Raw genomic sequence first — 21812 nt, 5'->3', positions numbered from 1 at the left:
AGCAAATAGACCAGATGGGTGTGTGTGTGCGTGTGCATGTGCGCATGTGCGTGTGCATGTGCGTGTATGTGTGTGTTTACCAAAAAGAATTACAATACACCAAGTCCAAACTGCAGCCTTGTGATTTGGGCACCTCTGGGCAGGATGTCTCTAGGGTGTAGGCATCAAAGCATGCACACACTCTGTCACACACAACCAAAAACTATCTCAGAGAGCAGGTTTTTGAGCCATGCCATGGAAAAGCCACCTACACAATCTGGCACCTGGTCCCAGTGCTAAGGAGAAGTGAGGCCGGGCCCCTTACACAGTCCTGAGCACAGAGCCAGCAAAGGGCTCAGGAAATTAAGAAAAGACCTCGGGAACAGTTTGGAATTCAGAAGTCAACGACAGGGAAAGAGAAGAAACATCCAAGAGATTCCTGCTGTTCCTGAATCACTGACCCTACACCCTCTGGCTGGCTGAGGAGAGGGTGTTTCTAAAGGATGAAGCTGCTCCAGAAAGCTCCTGCTGGAAGTGCCAGCATGCAGGGTGATGGAGAGGCCATCCAAACAGTGACCAAAAAAGCAAAAAAACCCAGAGCAACACAGTACTGCTCCGTTTCTTCCTTTGAGGAAAATTCCCAGCAAATTTGCTGAGGCAACAAAACTTAAAAATTAACAGAAACTGGCAAGTGCACACATGGACACACATGCATATACATTTACTCACACACGCATACACATAGGCACACACAGACACATGCACCAACACACATTTGTCAGAAGTAATTCCGGAAAGGGGTTTGAAATCTATTTTTCCCATCTTTGTAGTTTCTGTAGGTGCTTAGAAGACAGGAAGTCCCCCTCCTTGGGAGAGGGAACCAGAGTGCCTATGAGGGTCCCTGTTGCTAAAGCTTGGATCTGTTTGCTGATCGTCTGTAACACCTCGTAAGAAAGGAAGGGCAGGCCTGTCCCATCTCCACTCCTGGACACTCTTTTTACCTCAGGCAGGTCTCTTGATTTCAAGCCTGTTTTCCTTCACGTATGATGAAGAGTTCAGCTAAATCATAACTAAAAAATCTTCCAGCTCATTTATTGCATCATGTTACTCCATGTTCTGGAACCTTCCCACAGTCAAAATTATATTTGATAAATGCCTTGCAAACAGTTAATGAATCTTAAAATGTCATTTTATCCCAGAATTCAATAGGGCAGAGGCTATGCCATGCTGTGCGCACAAGACCTTTCTCACAATGAGGCTCCTTAACCACCTGTGATGGAGTGGGATGGACCCAGGAAGTCCCACCCACCCTTCTCTAAGGATTTATATGTAGTTCACGGTGCTAGGGGAGATGAAGAAAAGGAAGCTTTGCCTGTGCTGTAGCCACTTACCAGTGAGGTGCCCTCACTCCTGTGAATAGTACCCACCCAGGCCCCTGCAAGCAGCCCTGGTGAAACCCAGGTCACCAAACCCAACAACGGATGTGAAAGCAGGAGGCAGAGGAGTTTGAAAGGACCGTGTGAGACAGGAGTGTCTGGAACAGCATATTCAATGGACTTTTTCCTTCTTTGTCAATTGGGTAAACTTTTCTGTTGCAGTCAGAGGCCTAATATTCCTTCTACTGTCCAGGGTTCTAGATACACAGATATGGGGCAGAAAAGAAGCGCCAGTATCCAAACTTCAAATATTTGGTTGTACTCTCCATAGGGTTTAAAAGACACAGCTCCCTGTTGGAAGAACAAACAGGAGACCTGAGGAGGAAGCAAGAGTATGTTCCCAAGAAGCCGCAGTCCCAAGATTCTGGGCTGGATCACTGTTGTGCTGAAGGACATAAAGGAAGGCTGATTCTCACTGGACACAGGTGACAGCAACACACTGATTAGTGGCAGGGGCTGAGGTTAGAAACAGTTACTACATTGGTTTTAAAGCTGCTAAGCCGCAGAAAGCCACTCTGGGAAAGGGCCACTGAAGACTTTCATGGAAGCTGACATGGTGTCACAGCATGTAATTTAAGGGCAAGACGGACTGCACTTCTGAGAGATTCTACCACCGTGGCTGGGCCAAGCTGCCAAGTGTTGCTCTCCAATGCCGCCTCTGGAAGAAAGCCTGGCAGAGATGAATGCTCTTGAGTTCTCTCCTGATGGGATGGCATCGGGTTACTGTTGAAGACCCTACAAGAGCCACAGAGGTTTCCAGTCCTCCACCCAGGCCTGCCTGCCTTCTTCTCCTCTCTTCTCTTCCCCTTTGAGCCTTACATGAGTGTTTCTCTACCTTCCTAAAGTTGCAACCCTTCAACTCAGTCCCTCATGTTGTGATCCCCAACCATAAAATTATTTTCATTACTACTGTAATTTTGCTGCATTTATGAATCATAATGTACACACCTGAATTTTCTGATGTTTTTCAGTGATGCTCATGAAAGGTTTTGAACCCCACAGGGGTCATGACCCACAGTTTGAGAATTGCTGCTCTCCACAGGCCTGTTTCCTAACCACTTAACTCCCCAGGCTCACAGGCTCTAAGGTGTTCCCTCAGCCTCTACTTGGCCACGTTTCCCTACTCGTCATTGCTCAGAATGATCACCCTGAGCCTCCTGGCCAATGCCATACAGCTGTCAGTCCCATGGGAAAGGACCTCATGGGTGCATTTGTTTCTTAGTTTGCTGTCTTCATCTACCACCCTGGGCAACATCAGCCAGAGTCTTAGTCCCCTGTGTCAGTGGCACCCAGAATGTCACTTGCCACACAGTTGTACAATTAACAGATACTCTTTAGTGGATGGAGGAGGAGCAGTGTAAGGTAACCCCAACTCCTAGCCTGTGGAAACAAACATGCTTCAAGCGAGAGACACTTGTCAGCAAGAGCCCCAGCAAAAGCATAGGTGGTCTGGTGGTAACAACTGTCAGGATTGCGTCGACCGAGACCAATAGGCAAAAATGTCCTCCATGGTCTTGAGGCCGAAGGCACCAAGTTTGGTTTATACACATGGAGTTGGGCACAAGGAGTCCCACCATCCTGCCCAAGTGTTAAATATACACTCCAATGGTTCTACCACAGGGTAAAGACTAAACCTGAAGACTTGCTCGTCTCTGTGGGCAAGTCGTGTGACATGGGGTAATTATTTTTTTATTAGGATCAAAACATGAAACAGAGATCAGCAACTCCCTCTAGGGCTGAGGGGAACACAGCCGCTCCACAGCTGCACAGGCAGCCGGAGCATAGGCAGTTGTCTGTCTGATTTAATGGTGTTGAGTTGGGCAGCTGCCTATGAAGCAAACTGGATCTTAAAATGAAGCAGGTAAGCAAGACTGCGGGCAGAGAATATTCTCTAAATCAAAGAGTATCGCCCCAGAACTGAAGCTAGATCTGATCAGCCTTCTATGTCCTAGGAGCTGTACATGGTTACAGGCATGTGGCCCACAAACACACACAGGGTTCCATGCTTGCTGCAGTTGTCTTTACATTCTGAACTCTTATGGCACAAGGGTCTGCATTCTGATTTTGTTCTGAGATATTCTATTGATAAAGCAGGCCCTGCCCATGCATACCGGATTCCCTGAATTGCAGCAATCCCTGGATCTGACTATGCATTGCGTACTTTTTATTATCTGGGACCTGAAGGGTCAGTGATCGCACTGCAGAGAGTTCTGGGGGCAAAGGCCATGTGCCCTCTCTTTGAGACCTCTTCAGAGGGAGGCAGAATGATTTGCTCAAGTTCATTGAGCCTGTGGCTGTAGAGCTCAGGGCTAGGATTCCCATGAAGATCCCCATTTAATTTCTTAAGAAATAATATATTCTGGAGTACAGGGCTCCCAGAATTTATTTAATAATAGACTCAAATCTCATCTCCTCCCAGGTCTCTGCAGGGTCTCATTTCCACACAAGTCCTATTGGTTTGAGAATAAAGTATGCCAGTCTCTTCTAAGGGGTTAAGGCTGTACCAGACCCATGAGTGCTCTCATTTCTGGAGTCTAGAACCTTGGTCCTCTGGCAGCACACGGGTTCCTTCAGCTCATCACCCTCGGCCAAGCTTAGCCGCACAGTTTGGCACTCACGTCTGTCCCTCTCCCACTCAGCAGCTGCAGGAATCGAAACTAGTGGACTTAGGGCTGAGCCTGGGCTTCCATATGTGTGAATGAGATGTAGATGCTCCTTACCCTTGTTGGAAATTATGGGAGATTACACAGTCTCACTGAGGGACTCTCAAATGCTTTCTGATTAAACAAAAGCAGTCCGCAAGGGCACACTGCATGTACTATGCCCAGCAGACAGTACAAAAGACGGAAGCACAGGCCAGCGGTGAAAGTGCTCAGGAATTCAAACCCCCAATAAAAAAAGTCAAGCTAATTGAGGGGCTAAGAAATGGTCCTTGATAAAGTGTTTGTTTCATGAGTACAAAGTCCAGAGTTTGAAGTCCTAAAATTCACATAAAAAATGAGGAGTAGTTGAGTGTCCCTAACCTGACTGTTTATTGTCCAGACAGACTAGATAGGTCAATGTGCTACATATCAGGGGCTAGGTGAAGAAGAGAAACAAGGAGGAGAAGGAGCGAAGGAGGACAGAGGGAGGGAGGGAGGGAGGGAGGGAGGGAGGGAGGGAGGGAGGGAGGGAGAGACAGACCCTGTCTCAAAAAATAAAGTGAAGGGAAGAAGCAGGGACCTATAGGGATCAGGAGTAACATGAGAGAGGGTAATAGGAAGGAAAATATTACTGAATATATTAATACATGTATGAAGTATGTAAAATACATGTATTAAGGAGGCAGTGATTAAGGAAGACACTTGATTTCAGCCTCTTGGTTCACGCCAACTATTTGAGGCAGGCAAGGCAGTGCAGGTGTAAGCAAGAGCAGACGAGGACAGTGAGAAGCACACTCCACGTACACCGCTCCATGCTACAAAAGTAAGCGGGCTACATTACCAGGTGTTACCGTACAGCAGACATCACAGTCTGCATCAAACACCGAGAGACTAAATTCACAAGCCTGGGTGGACAGCAGGCTGACGCTGGTGTCCTGGGAGATGGTGTCATCTGCCAGGTGGTGGGATTAGCTGGCATTCTCTTTGCAGCCAGGTTAAGTTGGTTGATGGAGGACAATCAGTTGCAACAAAAAATCAGAGTCACACATCTCTTCCCAGCATTCCCTATGGTAACACACTGGTAAGCCCAATACAAGCCACAGGGGGAATGTTTACACCATGGATATTGGCAAACACCATCGCCAGGGCTTTTCTTCTTCTTCCCAAGAGTGGGCTGCCAAACAATTGCAAGCCTGCCACTGGCTTTATGCCATAAACATCTTTTTAAATAAAAAAGGGGAATTAATTTGTTTATTCAAAACTAGTCTCTGGAAGAGGGTGAGGAAAGATGAGGTGTGGGGAAGGTCAGAATCTAAAGATAGGGGAGGTAGGAGGCTTCTGCAGGGATCTAAGCAGGAACTGACAGGCTGAGCAGCAAGGTGGAATGTTTAAAGCGAAGAACGTTGATTTAAATTACAGTCATTCCCTTCTTGGTTTGCTGTTTCTGCATTAAGGCACCGGGAAGTCTCCTCTCTCGGCTTAAATCTCAAAAATTAAATATTAGCACGAAACCCCACAGTGTCGCTTATTGCTAATGATCTGTATGCAGAAGTTAAAAAAAATAAGAAGCCATCCGAACATACACAGAGATCCTTGCTTTCCTCTGCAGGCAAGCCGGAAAAGGCAGGACTGATAGCCATGAAAACTCATCCTGGGCGTACTGAGGCTGCGATTGCAGGGCTGCACGGGTGACCTTTACTACAGCGCATTCCGAGCCCACATTCCCCACCTCACTGAAGTACCGCTGCATCCCAGGGAAGGCTACGCAGGGTTTGTTAATACACACATGGTCTAGTCGGAGTCAACATGCAATCTCGGGGGAAATCGCTCCTAATTTTCCCATCTCCAGCCATTACTTTTTGGTTTATAGTGTCTCGCCACCTACTCACTCTCTCCACAGTGTATTAATTTCTATAGTTTGATGTGTGCCTCCGGCATTCTTGCCAGGCCCTTTTCTTTATGCCTCTGATCTCTTGGGGATAACTGGCAGATCTGGTCCCACTGCTCAAGTGGGAGGGACATCCTGGCATGGGTTAAATTCTGTCACTCGAGCACTTTGCGATCTTAATTTTGGGGTCTGAAGGATGTGGGTACACATGCATATGCATGTGTGGGCATGCGTGCATGCGTGTGTGCTGGTGTGCACCTGTGCTTACACGTTTGTGTGTGGTTGCTCACCTGTGCAGTATAGAGGCCAGAGGGTAAGTCTGGTGTTTTTTTCTGTCACTCTTCACATTATATTTAGACAAGGTCTCCGATGAACCTGGAGCTGGCAGTTTGGCTAGACCTTCTGGCTAGTGACGGCCCCACCTCTCCTGTTGGGTGGGATCTACCTGTCTCCACCACTCTCCCAGTGCTGGGGTTTCACCCGTCTGGGTTGGGTGGAGACCTGAACTCAGGTCCTCACGCTTTCCCACAAGCAGGTTATCTAGCGATCCCTCTCCTTAGCTCCTGACTCTGCAACCTTGGATCATTCATTGAGCATCTATGAAGGGTGGATGAGGGGCCTCAGATCAATCATGCCTGGGTATGCGAAACAAGCACAGCTCTTCTGACCCCAGTACCAGGACCTGGAGCAGACCTTTGCAGGCAGTGAGTGATCAAGATTTAGTTTGTCTTGGGATTGTACAGATGGCATTGTGGTTAAGAGGTCTTGCTGTTATTACAGAGGTCCTGGACTTGATTCCTGGAACCTGCATCAGGTGTAATTCCAGCACCAAGAGATCTTATACCCTCGCTGGACCTTACACACATAAGTAAAACTAAAATAAAATAAATGACTTGTCTAATGAAGGACACAATCATGCATTTCCCTGGGGTCTGGGGAGCCTTGAACCTGCTGCCTTTCACTGAGCTGAATAATTGTACACTGAACTCTGAGCAGCAGCTTCATGTACCGGAGGAGAGGTCAGTGACGCTCTAAGAAGTCAATGTCAAAGACTGGAGGGTGATTTGGGGTTTCTTGCTGTGGCCACACGCATCCGAGGCTCTGAGTCCACATGGACTGCTTATTCTGTGAGTCTGGCTTCTACACTGTCTGTCTGACTCCCATCCTGCCTGTTCTCAGGATGAACTGGAAAGGACAAAACCTTTAGATTACGAATTGAAAAGAAGTCCTTGCAAGCAAATAGGGCCTTTATGAATTTGAACTGGAAACATTAATCACTTCCAATGTCAAATGTAAAACAGAGCTTTATTTAAAATCAAGGGAATTTTTATTCTCATTGGTTGAAAGAAAAAACCCACTTTGTTTCATTTTCTTTTAACGTCCCATGAAAGGCTTACAACTCCTGGCATGGGAAGCCAGAGTCTGGTCCGCACAGGAGACTTATCTCTCATGTGCAGAAAACTGGTTCTTTGGTTGTGAAACTGTCTGAAGCCCATAGAGATGTGGACCATACCCAGTCACACACTACACCTGCAGTGCTAAAATCTGACAGCCATAGAGGAGACTGTTTGTACACTTTCTGGCTTGAGCCCACCAAAATCATACAAGGACAAGCACGAAACATGAACCTCCTCCCTTCTGGAAGCACCCAAAGCTTCGGTGTTCTAGAGAAGAATCCCATTGGCTGTCAGAAGTTACCTGGGAGAGGGCAAGGGCATAGGTCAGGCCTAGAGTGAACAGGTTTTCTTACTTTTGAAAACCTATCACAGAGTCAGCTACCCAAACGAACATTGCAGAACAATGTTCTCCCATGACCATGATATGGGTCACGAGGAGACCCCATATACATCTGCATGTCTATGTTCCATTTCCTTCCTGTCCATAAGGATACTCGGTGCGAAAAGCATGGCATTTTCAGGCTTGCTAACAGGAGGCAGAGGTGTCCAACATAATCTCCCTGCTGGGAAGATCACCCTGAGTGGCTGAGAGCAGGGTCTGTCCTGTGCCCAGGCAGCCAACAGTACAGTACCCACCCCCATATACACTCCATGGTTTAGTACTGCTATCAGCTGAGGTCAGAGAATATGAAATGAATAATTCCAGAAATGAGTAAAGTATGTGCTATAGTCTATATGATCATTAGTCACTGTTCTGTCTCACTGCTAACTTATAATCCTAATGTTAGCACATGTGTATGTATAGAGGAAGCCACACTATGTACAGCACTTGGGATGATTCATTATCCCATGTATCCAGTGAGAGTCTTGGAGCATCTCCACACAGGCAAAGGGGACTATAACAGCAGCCTTGGAGGTGCGGGGGGGGGGGGTGCTCTCCTGGTTTGTCTCAATTCCTCTTTCCGTTCTGCTTCAGCTGTCTGTGATGATGTGAGACTGAGAAGGCCCCGGGGCTTGGCAGTTCCTCAATCTATCACCGGTGCAGCCAAGATCTTGGCAGAAAAGTCCTTCCTCCGTTTCTTTGAAAGCGACATTTCTGGTGACACTATCGATGCCAACATCTGCCCCAATACAGAGATGCGTAGCAGTGGTGATGGAGTCGGATGGGATGGGTGAAGGGCCAGGGTACAGGCCTGGGTTCTTGTTCCCCACCGACTCACGGTAACCGCGGGGTAAGCCACCCACCTCTGTCACCTGTTTTCCACCATCTTAGGCATTCCTGTTTCTAACGGGAACATCACCCTCGCTTCTCCTACGGGATTTTGTAATGACAAAGAGAAAGCATGCTCTAGCCATAATCCAATAATAGTAGTTCTGAAAACCATAGACGAAAGCTATGGAGGTGTGAAATTACCCTCTTATAAGGTAAAGTTCCTATTTATTTTTCACTTTTAAATATTGCAAGGACTTTTAATCATCATGGCACTTGGAGCAAAGGCCAGCACATCTGCCAAACTTAAAAACCACTAAGGGGATTGGTCTGCGGATGCCGTTCACCGTGCCTCACGGTTAGGTGCCCCAGTAATGAGCGACATTAAACAGCACATGGGCATCTGCGGGGTCGTTACTCACCAGCTGCTGGTCGAGGGGCGGGACTGCATCATGATGGCCATAGATTACACCAGGGTTATACTGACTGAAAAGAACCGGATAAAATACCTTCTTCCCTGCAAATCAGAAAGCAAACATCTGCTTAGGAGAAACTCAGTCCACTGCTGGGCTTGCTCATGTGTGTTTCGCCGTCAGAAATAGCTCAGGAGCTTCCACCCACTCTCCCTTCACCTAGCTCTAGAGCAGATCTTACAGTACACCAGCTCGAGCAGTCAGCCTGATTCTCCCACCCATCTGTCCCAGGATGAGAACAACATGAAAGCTGCCGACAGGCCAGAGGCTGGGGTTGTGTTCCCCAAAGCGTTGAGTGTGGAGGAGGGTTCTGGTGTCCCTGTCCTGAATGCCCAAAGCCTTTAAATGTCGATTTCTAGTACAACCTTAAAGAGTGGCAGAGGAGGGCAGGAAGACTCTGGTGTGGGCAGGAGAGGGCTCAGAGCAGCTGCCCCATACCGCTATGCATGGAAGAATCACCATATTTTAGCAGCAAGGGACCATACCAGGACCCTTTGCTGTCTATCAACAGTGCCCAAGTCCACAGACATCATTTGTATATTTGGGGCTTCTTTCAGCCCCGAATGGGGTTTGCTAAGGGCCCATAGCTATTTTTTTCCTTTTGGATTTGAGTGGTTTTTCCAGGTCCGTGTCCTCTGACTCACTGTCTCCAGTGGATGTCCCACCCATTTGACCTCCCAGTGGGAGACAGAAAGGGGTTATGCACAGGGGTACAGGACATAGTCCCAGAGTGCCTGACAGCCCTGTTGCTCAAAGCGTGTGGATGAGCTGAACAAGGTCACCTTCCTTGTCTCTGTGACTGAAGGAACGTGATGGCAGAGCAGCCTGAGCCGACAGCAACACCTGCGGGAAAGAGAGCCGAGTGCCCGAAAGAGGTAAGAAGGAGACAATGCCAACCTGGCTGTGTGTTCAGCCTGCACGTGTTGAGGAACTCAGAGGTGAAATAGATGTCCACGTCACAGAAAAACAGCAGGACGTTGCTTCCCTTCCAGAAGCGGGCTCCGACATCCAGTCCCTTCCCCCGGGAAAATTCTCCATTCAGCTGGATAAAGGTGAAGTTTCTGAAGTTGGCAGCTCTGGAAGGTACAGAGAGCAGACGGTCAGGGGTCGCCACTCATCACCATACTACTCGTGAGGACAGAATGCCCTGGAAAACACACAGCTGGAGCTGTCCCCCTCTGAACGTTCTGAAACTCTGAGGGTGGCCAAACTGAGTAGACGCCACTGAGGTTCAAAGGACAGAGAACACCTAGAAAACTTTGTTGTTTTGCTTTGTGGCAGGGTCTTCCTCTCCAGCCCAGGTTGACCTTGATTTTATGACCTTCCTACCTCGGCTGACATTATAGGTATATGCCACCATGCCCAGTTCTACTGCACTTAATTTAAAAATTTTTAATTATGTGTATATGTGTGTGTAGTTGCTAACAGAGGCCAGAAGTGGGTGTCTGATACCCTGGAGTTGGAGTTACAGGTAGTTGGGAGCCATACAACATGCACGCTGGGAACAAAACCAAACCAAAACATGGGTCTTCCACAAGAACAGTCTGTGTTCTTAACCACTTGAGCTATCTCTCCTGCCCCCTAATGAACTTTCAATATTAATTTATTTCTTCCATTTCTCCAAATTCTTCTATATTGAGACTGCTATTGTTATCACTAAAGCACACCCTTTGTGATGGGATTTGGAATTAGTTAAGTAGAAACACAACCCAAAAGACATCTCCATGCTTTCTGGGCCACTAAGATAAGCCTAGTGCGTAAAGCTCGGACCCTGTGGAATATGGCTTCCTAACATCTTCTTATCCGTTTCAAGCCCGGGATCAGGCAATATGTTCTTGATTGTGCTGCCCCAGACAGACTGAAACCTTCCTCCCTTCCTTCCCAGCAGAGGAAGAGCAGCCTCACGGTGTGAAAGAGGACCAACAACCTTGCGTTTGGAAGGCAGCGGTGCACAAGCCCCGGTTGCATTGCCGCGAGCCCTGTTAGCAGGACAAGCTCATTCTTTAGTTGCTTCATTAGCATAAAGGATATAATAATAGCCCCATTAGTTTTTATACAAAGTGACTATATAAGTGGTGGCAAGGGGATGTGGCAACATAAGCACCAGCCCCTACCATCATCATCAGAGGTAAGGATTCCCAAGCCCAGACTGCTGAAGTCAAGAGGATTCTTTAGTTTGCTGAACTTCCCCAGAAACTGCAGAACCTTCTGAAATGGGACTCAGTCTGGGCAAAACCATCATTCATTTGGTGCAAATGGGCCTTGGACAGGTGGAATGAAAGGCCTCATTCAGCCCTGTTTCAGCGTCTGTGTACCCACGGGCTGGCATCTGGGGGTTCTCCTTGTTGACTCCATCTGTCTTTGATAAAGGCTTGCTCTACCCGCACTTCTGCCCTTCCTACCTTGGCTGGGCCCCACCGCTCCCTAGTTTCTCCCTGTCTTGATATAGTCGGCAGATACAGGAGGAAAACCATTTCCATTTTTAATAGTTTATATTCCTGGCAACTCTCTTTGCTGAAGGTCAACACGAATTGCCAAAGTCCTGAGCGTTTCGCATGCTGAGTGGTGCTAGTATCTGGGATTTAATCACAGAAACCAGTTTGGTTACTCTTCTGTGACTTGCCTTCTTTCAGATCTCAGAGGAAGCTTGGGGTTTTATCTCAGGAATCTATGGGCGCAGCCTAGCCTCAGTCAGACGCCAGACAGGAGCACAGCCTGAGATCTGGGTGGAAGACAGGCGTGTGAAAAGCCCGCACTCTGAGTCAGCAAACCCGGGTCCAGGACCAACAGCTGTGCCTGGTCCCTAGCAGGTCCACCTGGACGTCTCTGAATCTGTGTGAATGGAGATTTATGAATAGAGTTAGAGGTTTCTGGCCCCCAGAGTGCTTCTGCTTTATTTGGAGTCCTTTCTTTTGCCTTTGCTGCCTTTCTCCAAAACCCTGTTCACTGGGTTTCAAGGCTCCTTCAGCTCTTACAACCCTTACAACCCCTCTGGATGGCAAATCTTCATTTACTTCAGTCCTGTGATTCCCCTCTGCCTTCAGGACTTTATCTTTGATCCTCTGCTCAGGGGTGGTGGCTCCAGCACACAGCTCCTTCAATTAGCACTGAGGCTCGGTTCCAAGCCTTTCCAGAGTCACACCTGGCACTGGCTGAGGACAGCACAACTGTCTCCACAGACAAGCGCTGTAAGAGCCTGGCAGGCAGCCCCCAGCTCCTGAGGGCTTCTTCAGCCCCAGCTGTCCCAGTCCTCACAGCCCAAGTCGTCCTGCCCAAGAGAAACACCACCTGAGGGAGTGGCCTGGGTTTCACCTGTACTTCTCAGGGGCTTTCCAGCAGGTTCTCCCAGATGCTTCATCCAGGGTCTGCCTTGTTCAATTGTTTCAGCTTTTTTATCCTCCAAGATCCTGTTTCCTGGACCACAGGGGTATTTGTTATCTGGTTTACAGAGTAGGAAGGCTGTCATTTCAAAACACAGTGCTCGCTCAGGTTGTAGCTGACCCACAACTTAAAAGGTAACTCTCCTAGGAGGACTGCAAAAATCTATCATGAAAGATTTCAAACACAAAAGCTTATTTATTTATTTCTTTATGTATGTATGCATGTATTTATTTGTTTGTTTATATGGTTTAACAAGATATAGGGTCTTGCTATATAGACCAGGTTAGGCTCAAACTGACAATCTGCTTGCTTTCTAAGTTTGGGGACTACAGAAATGAGTCACTGTACTTGGCTTACACATGCTTTCCATATGCATGATAGCAAGCAACATTTCTGAAGGCAAGAGGCACACTGTCTTTAATGTTACATTGGGAAAACAGTGTTGCTGCTGCCTCTGCCGGGATAGCCTGCAGTCCGCTTGCAGAGGTGCTTCGAGAGGTCAGTTCCTACTGAGTAGAATAGAGTGAGAGGGCATGAATGTCTGAGCTAACAATGTGAACGGCGCAACAACCTATGGGCCTATATTGGCAAACAAAGAGCAAAGAGGTAGCAAAAGACTGGATGTCTCAGAGTGTAAGAGGGGACAAAAATCTGACGCCTCTGCCTGCCCAGCACACACATGAGAATGCCCTGGCTCAAGTAGGTTACCCTGATAAACACCACCACTCGCTCCACAGTAGCAGAAGGAAGGGGAGGGGCCCAGGCTTACATGACAGCCTTTGGGAAAAGAGGAGGGAGAACATCCCTGGTGCTAGTGTTTGAAATGGTCTTAATTTGAAAGACTTTTAGACAAAGTATTTGAACATCAGATTGTATACACTGATGTGTTGCTTCTAAAGGAACTATTCCGAGAAACTTTTCGTCTGCCCTAATCCAGTGGCAATTTGCTTCCCTCTTTTCATCCAGGCTTTCTCTGAAGATAAGGTATTCCCTGCTCTTTTCAGGACACATCATTCCTAACGTGCATCACAACCAGTCTCCAGGGTGCACTTGCCCCAAAGACTACAGATTCAAGATGTGAACATTCCCAGGAGGGCATCTCTGTGCACACAGTGCTTACAGCAGGGCACTACTGAGGCAAGAACACATGAAATTCCAGCAGCCGCTGCCTGTGCCTTACAGAACTCTGACCTCTACAGTCCTTCCTGCCCCCTTCATCTATCTTGGGCACAGCATCCAGAGGACAAGTTTCCTCGGCATCCTCTAAAGTCTTGACAGCTCTCCAGGCCCTGATTAGTGGGACACTTTTGCCCCAAAAAAGCAGAGTATGGTTGGCATCATCAGCGGCCTGGGGAGAAGAGTGTTACCTCTCTCATCCGTCTATGGATCCCCCTTGGCTGCCAGGATAGCAAAGCCTCAAAGTCCACTGTGGAATGACGGCCCAATGTCTCCGCCTGGGTTCTGGAGGAACCCTATGGCCTTGAGTGCAGACCACTGAGACAGCATGCAGGACCATGTTTGTTCTGTGGTCTATGACCCAGCTCTGGCGACAAACCATAGATGGTCATGACAGTCGAGTCAGAAAGGGTGCATATGACTGCTACTGCCTTGGTGATACTTTTCCACCACACACTATCTTCCTCTATTTCTGTGAAGAGGGCTCTTGTTCTACAACTTTACGCCTTGAGTATCACCTCGTGAGTACCTCCCAGCAAACCAAAGAGCCCTCTGTGAACATCTTATCAAGTCCAGCCCTGTCCCTCTTGTGTCAAATGTACCAATGCACAAGAGGCTTTTGCAGGTTCTGATCCTGTCAAGGCAGCAGCCCCCCCCCCCATATACCTCCTTTCAGAAAGGACCCAGCACTGTATCCAGTGCACACCGTGTATCTATCCAGTAAGGGTCACATGCGAAGACAAAGAGGAGACTAAAAGCACTCGACACAGCTAGAGACAAGTAATAGAAATGACCGAGGCTCTTCAAGTACTCCCCGAAGGATTTGCTGTCTGGAGAGAGCTTCTCCTGCAAGGAGACTTCACCCACTCTTCAGTGGGTAACTAGGAAGCCCTTGGTTACCCACTACCCACATGTGACAGAAGCTGGGACAAGTGAATTTGGAAGGATAAATAAAAACCTTAGCTTTTATGATGAGGTAAATGTAGAGTAACAGAAAACAGAGCTGAGAAAAATAGCATGCAATTTGTGTTGAAATATTTAATTTATTCTCACAATGAAACGCCAGTACTTGGTAACATGCCTATAGCTGTGGCATAGCAAGAAACAGGCACTGGGCGCTGATGACGGTAGAATGGGGCTCTCCATCTCACTAATAAGCGAACCCCTATTATGAACACACAAAAGGATGCATGATTTATTCCAAATTACCTCTTGAATTATATTAATAATTAACAAAACTCTTGAATTTCCCACTCACTTCCTTTCTTTGATATGATAAATATGCTGCATGGGGACTTCTGGTTACAAGCAGTCATTTTTGTAGAGGTTATGATGACCCGAGAAAGCTATTGCTTCTGCTGCTTTTAATTCCCCTAATTGCCTTGCATTTCTCTGAATGAGAGGATTAAAACCGTGCTGTCCAGTATGGTTGGTTCTGATACAGACGTTTTCTTACAACTGCAAATAAACTGTCTTAATGTGACACTTCCCACTATAGCCCCTTATTTAAAACATTATTTTGGCCCCAAACAATGGCAGAATTCTACTGCTGGGGTGCAGGCCACATTAGTCAGAGGAACAGGTGAGTGATCTGACTGCCAGTCAGACTGCCCTGCCCCCAGATTTTCTTCCCCCAAGACCCCTTCTACTTCCCAAGCTTCCTACTTCATCTTCCCTGTGGCCAGCCCTTCCCCCGTTGTCTCAGCTACAGTCCACATGGGTTGGAAGAAAAGGTAAATGACCTGCCTGCTGGCCAAACTGCTATACTCCTCAGATCCGGATCCCCTGGACCCAACCCTTGGTCCTCCCTCGCCCAGGTCATCACCAGTACCTCTGCTGGGCCCTGCCTCCCACTGCCACTCCTCTAGAATCCCACTGCTCAGGTGCAGACCACACCAATGGGAGAACAGGTGCAGACCTCACCAATGGGAGAACAGGTGCAGACCACACCAATGGGAGAACAGGTGCAGACCACACCAATGGGAGAACAGGTGCAGACCACACTAATGGGATTACGGGTACAGACTACATCAATGGGAGAATAGGTGCAGACCACAATGGTCACAGAAGCAGGCCATGCTAGTCAGAAGAACAGAGACCCACGGCTGCACCAAAGACCAAGCTAGCCTCCAGAACACTAGCTCCAACTTGGACAGAGGCTCCCTACTAGATCAGACAGCCACTAGAAATCCAGGTCACAAAGGCAAGAAGACCAAAAAGGAAATAGAAACTAAGGAGCAAAACACCCATCCAAGAAAGACAAACAAAATCAGGACCTAGACCTAAAATCATCCCCAAACCAGATGTCTAAGCACCAGTAAAAGAATACAATCAACAATAGCCAGGGTAATATGGCTCCACCAGATCCCAGCTATCCTATAATATCAAGACCCAAATATCCCAAGGCAGCTGAAACACCAGAAAATGACCTTAAAAACAACTTTATGAAGATGACAAAGGTTGCTAAAGAGGAAATGAAAAATCCCTTAAAGAACTTGAGGAAAAGACAATCAAAAAATTGGAGGAAGCCAATAAATCTCTTAAAGAATGCCAAGAAAATTAAGAAAAAACAAATAGGGGAAGGAAATTGTTCTAAACCTGAAAACTGAAACAGAAGCAATAATGAAAACATAAACTGAGGGAATTCTAGAAATGGAAAGTCTGGATAAGTGAGCAGGAACTACAGACACAAGAATCACCAACAGAATACAAGAGACAGAAGAGAGAATCTTAGGAATTAGGATATGATAGAAGAAATAGATTAATCAATCAGTTAAAGGAAATGTTAAATCTAAAAAATTCCTCACACCAAACATTCAGGAAATCTGGGACAATATGGAAAAGAGCAAACCTAAGAATAATAAAAAAAGAAGGAGAAGGATCCCAGTTCATACAAGTAAGCTTTCTTAACCTAAAGAAGAACATGCCTATCAACATACAAGAAGTTTATAGAACACCAAATAGATTAGATCAGAAAAGAAAAAGAAAACTTCATGCCATATAATAATCAAAACACTAAACATACAGACTAGAAAAAGAATACTAAAATCTGAAAAGGAAAGAGGCCAAGTAACCACAGATGGAGAAAACAAGATATTTTGTGAGAAAGTCAAATTTAAACAATATCTATCCACAAATACAGCCCTACACAAGGTACTAGGAGGAAAACTACAACCCCAGGAAGTCAAGTAACCCATAAAAACACAGACAATAGATAACAGTACACCAGCAAAGCCCAAAGAAGGGAAAAACACAACTGCTACTGCTATTATTACTGGCACTATCATCACCACCATCAAAATATAGCAGGAATTAATAATCACCAGTCATTAATATCTCTCAATAACAATGGGCTCAATTTGCCAATAAAAGGACACATGCTAACAGAATGGGCTCAAAACAGGATCCAGTCTTCTGCTACATACAAGAAACACACCTCACCTCAACATCAAAGAGAGTCATTACCTCAGAATAAAGTGTTGGAAAAAGATTTTCCAAGCAAATGGACCCAAGAGCAAGCTGGTGTAGCTAATCTAATATCTACAAAACAGACTTCCAATCAAAATTAATCAAAAGAGATGGAGGATATTTCATACTCATTAAGTGAAAAATTCACCAAGATGACATCTCAATTCTGAACACCTTTGCCCCAAATGCAAGGGCACCCACACTAGTAAAATAAACATTACTAAAGCTTAAATCACACACCCAAAACCATACATTAATAGTGGGAGACTTCAGCACCCCACTCACACCAATGGACAGGAATGCCAGAAAGAAACTAAACAGACAAGTAACCGAACTGACATGTTGTGACTCAAATGACCTAACAGACATCCACAGAACATTCCACCCAAAGACATAGAATAAACTTTCTTCTCAGCACCTCACAGAACATTCTCCAGAATTGACCATATACTCAATCACAAAGAAAGTCTCCACAGACATGAGAAAATTGAAATAACCTTCTGTGTCCTAACAGAGCACTATGGATTAACACTGGATTTCAATAACAACAGAAACAACAGAAAGCCTACAAACTGAACAACTCTCTACTGAATTACCACTGGGTCAAGGAAGAAATAAAGATAGAAATTAAAGACTTCCTAGAATTCAAAGAAAATGAATGTACAATATGTCCAAAGTTATGAGACACGATGAGAGCCCTCAGAATCTAAGGTCTGCATAAAGAATTTGGAAGCATCTCATATTAGCAGCTTAGCAGCACACCTGAAAGCTCTAGAACAAAGAGAAGCAAACTCCCCCAGGAGGAGTAGAAGGCAGGAGATAATCAAAGTGAGATCTGAAATTAATAAAAGAGAAACAAAGAGGGCAATACAAAGAATCAATGAAACAAAGAGTTGGTTGGTTCTTTGAGAAATCAATGAGATAGACAAGCCCTTATCCAAACTAACTAAAAGGCAGAGAGAGAATATCCAAGTTAAGAAAATCAGAAATGAATAGAGGGACATAACAACAGACACTGAGGAAATCCAGAGAATCACTAGGTCATACTTCAAAAACCTGTAATACACAAGATTGGAAAAATCTAAAAGAAACGGACAATTTTCTAAATAGATACCACTTACCAAAGTTAAGTCTAGATCAGATAAACAATATAAATAGACCTATAACCATTAAGGAAATAGAAGTAGTCATTAAAAGTCTCCCAACAACTACAATAACAGCAAGCCCAGGACCAGATGGTTTAAGTGCAGAATTCTACCAGACTTTCACAGAAGAACTAAAACCAATACTCCTCAAAATATTCACAAAATAGAAACAGAAGGAACATTGCAAAATTCTTTTCACAAGGCCACAGTAACCATGATACCCAAACCACATACTCAACAAAGAAAGAGAATTACAGACCAATTTCTGTCATGAACATTCATGCAAAAATACTCAATAAAATGCTCTCAAACTGAATCTAAGAACACATCAAAGAGATTATCCAACATGAACAAGTAGGCTTCATCCCAGAAAAGCAGGTATAGTTCAACATAGGAAAATCTGTCAATGTAACCTGCAATATAAACAAACCAAATGATAAAACAAACAAACAAACAAAAAACCACACATGATCATCTTATTAAATGCTGAAAAAACCTTTGACAAAATCCAGCACCCCTTCATGATAAAAGTCTTGGAGACATAGGACTAGAAGAGTCATACCTAAACATAGTAAAAGCAATACACAGCAAGCCGATAGTCAACACTAAATTAAATGGAGAGAAATTCAAAAGCAATTCCACTAAAACCAGGCACAAAACAAGGCAGTCCACTGTCTCCATATCTATTCGATATAGCACTTGAAGTTCTAACTAGAGCAATCAGAGAACTAAAAGATGTCAAGAGGATACAAATTAGAAGAAAGAAGTCCACCTTTTGCCATTTGCATATGATATGATATTATACATAAGTGACTCCAAAAATTCTACCAGAGAACTCCTACAGCTAATAAACACCTTTAGTGAAGTGGCTGGATAAAAGATTAACTCAAAATAGACATTTGGGGTGTCTTCATTTTTCAAATTGATAATTGTCACCGAATGTTTGTACACAGTTGTTTAAATGCTGATTTTCAATTATTTTCAGATTTACATGGGAATGAAATTTCTAGTTTAGGTGATAATTCTGTACTAAACTGTTTAGAGAACCATTGAACTTTTTCTTTTTTCACATACCAATCGCATTTGTGATTTCTGACTTTGGGCTGATAGCTGTCCTAGAGGGCAGGAATTTGCATGTGGTCCTCCTTACCTGATATACACATTAATTCTCCCCTCGGTTATCTGGATTAAATCTTTGTGTGTGTGCGTTTATGGAAGCCAGGAGTCATTGTTGGGTGTCTTTCACAATTGGTGTCCATGTTATCCTTTGAAACAGGATCTCCCGTTAAGGCTAGCGCTCACTGATTGGCTAAATAAGCTGTCCAATAAGCTCTGGAGATCCTCCTGTCTTTGGTCCCCTTCCAGTTCCACATTATAGACACATATGAACACACCCAGAGTTTACATGAGTGCTGGAGATTCAAACTCTGGTTTGGGCAGCAGACACCTTACCCAAGGAGCTAGTGCCCCATCCTCATTGCTAATGCCTCAATTCTCAGGGATGGTTCCTCCAAAAGATGCGCCTGTGTCCCCATGATCAGACAAAGATGAACTTGCCAATGCATGATAATTCAACTACAAGCTACAATTTTTTTTTTTAAAATATCCTCTTATATAGTTCCAGTCAAATGGCTGGTGCTTCTCAGAGTGAGCCATGGCCAGACCCAGCAGTGCACACGGAAACTGTGAAACGCTGGTTCTCAGGCTACAACTCAAGCCTGCTGAGTTGCCAACTTAGTATCTGGGGCTGGGTCCAAGAATCCTGCATGTTAGGAAGCATCCAAGGTTAACCAAAGCTTAGGCATATTTGAGCACAGATGAATCCTGGGGAAATCTGTAGATCAAGGATCAGGTACTTGGAAGTAATTTATGTCGTTTTCTGTTATAGTGACCTGTAAACATTTAACCACAGTCTTTACAAAGGAACAACTGCCTGCATCTCTCAGGACAAGTTCATATGCATGCATGCAGGCATGTGCAATAAAATGAGTGTTTCATGAAACCATCTATCGCCTTATTACCTGTGGATTCATTCTGAAAATTGTACCCTACTCTATTCCATTTTCAAAAACACTTGGCTAAGCCCACTGAATCGATTTTGAAACCCTCTAATGAATCACAACCAGAGTTTGCAAAGCACCAATCTGTAGCAATCAGCTGAAGCACAAAGCTCAATTGAGGAAGTATAAACTCAGGGAAAGAGAACAGAAAACCTTGCAACTCGTCATTAAACAGGGGCCATATTTTTAGATATTCTAAAGTGTTTACATTTAGCTGGATTTAGAACACTTTAATTACAATACTGATCTCCAAATGAAGTGAATGTCATTTAGCCTGATTACAAATCTCATTAGCTTCAACTAACAATTATGGATCTTGGGAGGGCACGGGGGCACTCGGCTCTCTCACGCGGCTGGAGTGAAGGCCTCAGAGACATTCTCCCTGAGCTGTCGTTTCTTCATCTAGGAAACAGGACCCATAACAATACCTATCTCAAGAAGACAGACACAAAGGGTCAAAGGACCTAGGACTGACTTAGCAGGTAAAGTGCTTGCTGCGTACGCATGGGGACCACAGTGCAGATTCTCAGAAGCTCTGTGTTAGCCCATCTGTAGTCCCAGCAAGTGGGAAGCAGACACAAAATCCCAGGAATGAACAGCTAAGCAGACTTTCAGAAACTTCTAGCCCTAAGTTCGGTGACAGATCTGCATTTATGGATAAGGCAAAGAGCAACTGGAGAAGAAGATGTTCAATGTCCACCTCAGGTGTCCACATATGTGTGCATCTACCTATACAAACACATGTGAAAATGCATACACATATGCATAGCACACATACAAGATGCACCAAAAGTTGCTATAAATATTCATTGAGATCATTCATAAAATAATAATTGAAAATAAAATGCCGTTGAACAAATATTATTACCACCATACAAGAACAGTGAAGATGTTAAAAGAAAGCCGCAGGCAGAAGCGTGCATGTGTATGTCTGTGTGTTATCGTAAATCCAAATCCAATAATTACCTTGGTACTATCGTTCCTTTGAGAACAAACTTGTGTTTCGAGGTCTTTAGATTGGGCTCTGTCTATGGCTGTTGATGTCGCCTACTTGACTGCCTACTCATCTACTTCCTTCCAGCCTAGACTTGAATCCATCATTCTTGCTCAGAGCAATTTCTACCTTTTTGCCCGCCACAAGCTGACTATATCCTCACTCCCAAACCTAACTCTCTACCTCCCACCACCTGCCCTCCTACAACATCATATCTTATGTACTGTGCGCTTTTGTCTTGTGCATGTAGACTCTACTTACACGTTTCTTGGCTCACTTTTAAAACCTCTTAAAGTCTGCTTTAGCCTCTTGTATTCATTCTGTAACCACTATATATGCATATAAATGGATTACTGCATGCTATATGCTCTGTGATGTTAAAAGTTCATATTAGAAATTAAAGATTAAAATAAAGGAAACATATATTTTACCCCAGTCAGATTACCAGGTAGACTAGATTATCTGAACAATAGATACCATGGGGTGGCGAGAGGGCCCAATGTTTAAGAGCACTTTCTTCTCTTGCAGAATACCCAGGCTTTCAATTCCTAGCACTCCTGTGG

At 45.1% G+C, this 21812-nt stretch overlaps 1 protein-coding gene across 1 annotated transcript in view; it reads right to left on the bottom strand.

The window, feature by feature from the left end:
- The window catches only part of Csgalnact1 (chondroitin sulfate N-acetylgalactosaminyltransferase 1), a 307224-nt gene that overhangs the window by 3780 nt on the left and 281632 nt on the right, over positions 1-21812 (bottom strand). The window contains 2 exon segments of the mRNA XM_042054957.1: positions 8975-9069; positions 9923-10101. Of these exon segments, the coding sequence (XP_041910891.1) occupies positions 8975-9069; positions 9923-10101 (274 nt within the window).

The sequence above is a fragment of the Arvicola amphibius genome, chromosome 4, assembly GCF_903992535.2.
Source record: "Arvicola amphibius chromosome 4, mArvAmp1.2, whole genome shotgun sequence".
NCBI lineage: Eukaryota > Metazoa > Chordata > Mammalia > Rodentia > Cricetidae > Arvicola > Arvicola amphibius.
This window is presented reverse-complemented; position numbering and strand designations above follow the sequence as displayed.